The sequence below is a fragment of the Bison bison genome, unplaced genomic scaffold (genome assembly GCF_000754665.1).
Source record: "Bison bison bison isolate TAMUID 2011002044 unplaced genomic scaffold, Bison_UMD1.0 scf7180017864492, whole genome shotgun sequence".
Lineage (NCBI taxonomy): Eukaryota > Metazoa > Chordata > Mammalia > Artiodactyla > Bovidae > Bison > Bison bison.
The window spans coordinates 2081786-2086078 of record NW_011495051.1 but is presented as its reverse complement, the minus strand read 5'-3'; the positions used below and the strand labels follow the sequence as shown (position 1 = coordinate 2086078).

Genomic DNA, 4293 nt, shown 5'->3' with positions numbered 1-4293 from the left:
GGGTGGCACCTTCCTCTTCGTCACCTTCTTTGAGATCCTGGCCAAGGAGCTGGAGGAGAAGAGCGACCGGCTGCTCAAGGTCCTCTTCCTGGTGCTGGGCTACACTGTCCTGGCTGGCATGGTCTTCATCAAGTGGTGACCGCTCTGCCCCCACCCAGCCGGAGCCCAACAAGACGCACAGGGCCCTGCCCCACCTCCCCTGAGGGTCAGAGCTCAGCCCCCAGGCCATGCCTGCACATAGAGGGGCCGCCTGGGACCACACTGCACCCCAAATCCTGCACCCTGAGCCTTGGGGCCCCACTCTTACTTTTACAAATTCTTCTCTTAAAAGTATTTCCCAAAGCCGTGTGGCCATGTCATCCTCGGGCGTGGAGATCTGGTGACTCATAGGGGAGGTGGGGTGGGACCCAGACCCTCCTCCCCCAACACTCCAGCTTGGATGATATGGAAGTAGCCAACCTCTGTCCTCCTTGCCCGTGGTGGCCAGCTGGTAAAGCATATGCCTGCAATATAGGAGACCCTGGTTCGATTCCTGGGTTGGGAAGATTCCCTGGAGAAGGGATAGACTACCCACTCCAGTATTCTTGGGCTTCTCTAGTGGCTCAGATGTTAAAGAATCTGCCCACAATTTGGGAGACTGGGTTCGATCCCTGCATCTGGAAGATCTCCTGGAGGAGGGTATGGCCTACCCATTCCAGTATTCTTGCCTGGAGAATCCCCATGGACAGAGGTGCCTGGCAGGCTACAGTTAATGGGGTCACAAAGAATCAGATAGGACTGAGCGACTTAGCACCTGTGGCCACCCTCAGCCTCCCCTGGAGCCCTGCAGCACGAAGCTGGCGGAATGTCCCCAGGGTTAGAAGAGGGGCCAGGCTCTGTCACGTGACACCCTGAGTGGTTTCCATTAGGAGGGCCCTTCAGGGAGCCTCTGTTCAGGGTTAGTTGGAGGCCCTGTTCAGGGTTAGTGGTTCCTGCTGCCTGAGGCTGTGCTTGGTGGGCGGAGGTATGGTTTCAGGAACCCTGGAGACACCTTGTTCCCTGTTTTCGGTGCGGCCTGCCTGCATGGGGAGGTTGTCCCCCAGGGCCTGGGGCTGAGCTCTTTGGTTCTGGCCCAGAGAGACATATGGGCAGGTTCCAGGGGCCTCAGTCCTTGGTTCTTGGCCTCAGGTGCCCAGGGACTCCCGGCAGGCCAGGGTCAGGGGCCACGTGACTCAACTCCCCCCACCAGGCACAAATGAAGCTCAGGTTCAGGAGCGTAGGGGACTAACAGCCCTGTGGGGCTGGCATACACCCTCCCCTCCGTAGGAACGAGCTGTGTTAGTGTTGTCGGGGCAACCAGCAGGCGCCCCCAGGGATGAGCCAGGGCTGAGGGCCCTTTCTGGGGACTTCGCTGCGTCTCTGGCACAGCCTTGGCTCCCCTAGCCCTGACCCCGTTACGCATACCCTTCCTGCCACCTCCTTCTTTCATTCAGCCAGGGGCCCAGGCCCCTTCCTAGAATCTCTAGTCTACTCCTGTCTCAGTCAGGGTCACTGCCCAGACCCATGCCAGCAAGACCTGCTGTGCAGTGGGGTTGTTTGAGCTTCCTGGCGAGGACAGGCCCCTGTGCCCTGTGGGCCTGGGCTCAGCAGGTGCTCTGGCCCCAGGGTGTACCTGGAGCACCTAACTGTTGTTCGAGCAGGCACCCCAGGTCCTGGCCTGCTGCCGCTAGCCAGGCTCCAGAAGCATGAGAATGCACAAGCTCCATTAGTTTCCCTGCCAGTCTCAGGGAACAAGGGTGTATGTCCAAGCAGCCCCACCACTGCTGATGGAACTATTGGGCCTGTTTCTAGGAACATCAATCTGGCTTTTACCAGGACCCAAATCTCAACCTCACCTGGCCTGACGCTGTCCCCATGCCAGGCAAGCGACCCCCGTGGGGGTGGGAGCATCACCTGCACCTTGTCCTAAACCCAGCGTTGCTGGTGACTGCCTGCCCCTGCTTCACTCTGCCCTCAGTGGGCAGTACCCAGCAATCTGCTAGATTCCAGGGCCTGTCTTCAGATGGAGGGGTGTGGCCCATGCAGTGGGTCCCTCAGGGGCTCCTCTCCCCAAATCCAGTAGGAACCTCCCATGTGGTCTGCTCTAGGAGTCCCCACTCCATACGCCTCCCCATCACCTAAAGCACACACACAGCAGGGTCCCTGCTCTCCTGCCTGCCATCAACCTCCTGGGATGTCCTGGGGACACCACAGGCCTGTCCACCCCTCAGTCCCCACATTTTCCCTTCCATCCCCCTACTGGAGCCCTCAAGGCCCGGTCGTTCTCTCTCACTCTGAGCCAGCTTATGGACCAGGAAGGGCACTGCAGCACCAGCAAAGAGGGGGAACCCCAGTGGACCCCACTCATGCCTTGGACACTGCCACCCCAGTCCCTGGCGTCCTTGGATCCCCAGCCTGCCCAGCCTCTGTCTGTTGGGCTCTGGCCTCCCTCCAGCCCCAGGAGAATTGCTTCCAGGCCCCTGGGGATGCTGGAACCCCCCAAATTGGGGAGGAGTGCTGTGTGGTGTAGGAGAGGACGCAAGCTGTCTCATCCACCAGCCTCCCCCAAGGCTACCCCTCCTGTCTGCTGTTGGAGGAGCCAGGGTCAGCCCCAGGGTCTGCTGCTCACTGAGATGATGGTGTCAGTCAGTTGTGGTCAGCCCTCCCCACTTAGGGTGAGGGTCAAAGCTGAAAGTTGAGGTGAGAAGAGAAGTGGTCATCTCATCCAAGAGGGGCCTGGGGGGGCCAACCTCACTCCTGAGGGCCCCTGGCCGAAGTTGGTTGTGTCTGGTCTAGACCAGGGTCTTCTGAGGACAGCTTAGTGGCTCCACCTTCCCACGGGCTCTGACATGAGAGTGCCACGTGGTGACAGGAGCTTTGGCTGAAGGAGCCTGTGGGTTGGAAACCCACCTCCTGGGACCCCGGACCAGCCCTGACACAGAACTGCACACTGGCCACAAGCCTTCACCCATCTCTATTTAACTTTGCACCTTTGAGGAAGTGTCACTCTGAGCTCTGTGTGTGTCTCTCACGGAGGAGAAGGGGGCAGACACCTGCTGATGATCTGTTTAAGGTGTTGCGTGGCGACCAGGCACAACCACCTTTGCTTGGACGTGAGCAATCCCAGATAGTACAAATGCCTTTCTGTTTGAAAAATAAAACACAAAGCTTTCAGCACAAAATACCAGGTGCCACCTTTATCCGGATGTGCCCAGCTGGGTCAAGGCCACCCCTAGCCACTTGGCCCCGACCAGGCAAGCTCCTGGTGGTATGATTATGGGCAAGGGCAGAGGCACTGTTTAGAGCTCTGCAGACAGTAGAGTTGACCCAGAACCTGGCTTCGGTCCTCGGAGCATCACCCTCCCTGGGCCCCGCTGCCCTCCACAGTCTGCCTGGAGAGGAGGGGAGTCGGGGCTCCCAGTGCAGGCAATAGCTGGATGGAGTCGACTGGGTTCCCCTTCCTGATCCTGAGACAAAAAAGGAGAAAATTAGGAGGCGGCACCCAGGCTTCGCAGATTGAATCAACCATAATAACAGTGTGTCTCAGCCTCTGTTGTCTGCTGTTTACATTTCTGGTGGGGAATTCATTAGCATGGGACTGGGAGAAGGAGCTTGGTTCCCAGCCCTTCTGTGTCTTTTGGGCCCGAAAAGCAGGCATCGGACGATTGCTGCGTCCCTGCACACTGTGCCTCCAGGCCCGCCCTGAGCACTAGCCCTGGACCCTCAGTCCTGCTGGGAGGAGAGGGCTGTTGCAGCCCACCTGTCCTTGCCCCTGTTCACCATGAGCAGCTGTCCGTCAGCTTTGTGACAGAGCCAGTGACCTACCCACCTGACCTTCCAAGAGCCTCCCGCAGGCCAGGAAGAGGCCAAGAAGGGCTGCTGCAGGGCATGGAGGTGGTTCTGAGAAGGCCCTAGAACTCTGTCACATTGCTGAGGCCAGATTGGGCTGCAGAAGGGAGATCCTTCCCCCATCCGCTCCTGTCACCCCCCAGACCTCTACAGCTCCCAGGGCAGAAACAGCTGACTGGCCAGACAGCAGTCTTCTGGCCAAAGGCCCAAGTGCTTGCTGTGTGCCTAGCCTGGCTGGGGAGAACAGGGTGGGCAGTTGGGCCTTTCAGACCCCCAACCCAGTGCCTACAGGCACAGCTGAAGTGCTGTGTTTAATGCAAAGGAAATGGCCATGATGGTTCACACACTGTCTCCCTCAAGGGACCGGCTGGGCCTCCCTCTGAGCTACTTCTGGCCCTGCCACTCGGGTGGACAAACTGCCCCTAG

General features: G+C 59.1%; 2 protein-coding genes across 2 annotated transcripts in view; both read left to right on the top strand.

Moving 5' to 3' along the window:
• The window catches only part of SLC39A3 (solute carrier family 39 (zinc transporter), member 3), a 6831-nt gene extending 6315 nt beyond the window's left edge, over window positions 1-516 (top strand). The window contains exon 6 of the mRNA XM_010828434.1: window positions 2-516. Coding sequence (XP_010826736.1) covers window positions 2-139 — 138 coding nt within the window. The 3' untranslated portion in view covers window positions 140-516. The remainder of the gene's footprint in view (window position 1) is intronic.
• DIRAS1 (DIRAS family, GTP-binding RAS-like 1) overlaps window positions 354-4293 on the top strand; it is a 12781-nt gene continuing 8841 nt past the window's right edge. The window contains exons 1-3 of the mRNA XM_010828433.1: window positions 354-379; window positions 3714-3912; window positions 4011-4115. Of these exons, the coding sequence (XP_010826735.1) occupies window positions 354-379; window positions 3714-3912; window positions 4011-4115 (330 nt within the window). The remainder of the gene's footprint in view (window positions 380-3713; window positions 3913-4010; window positions 4116-4293) is intronic.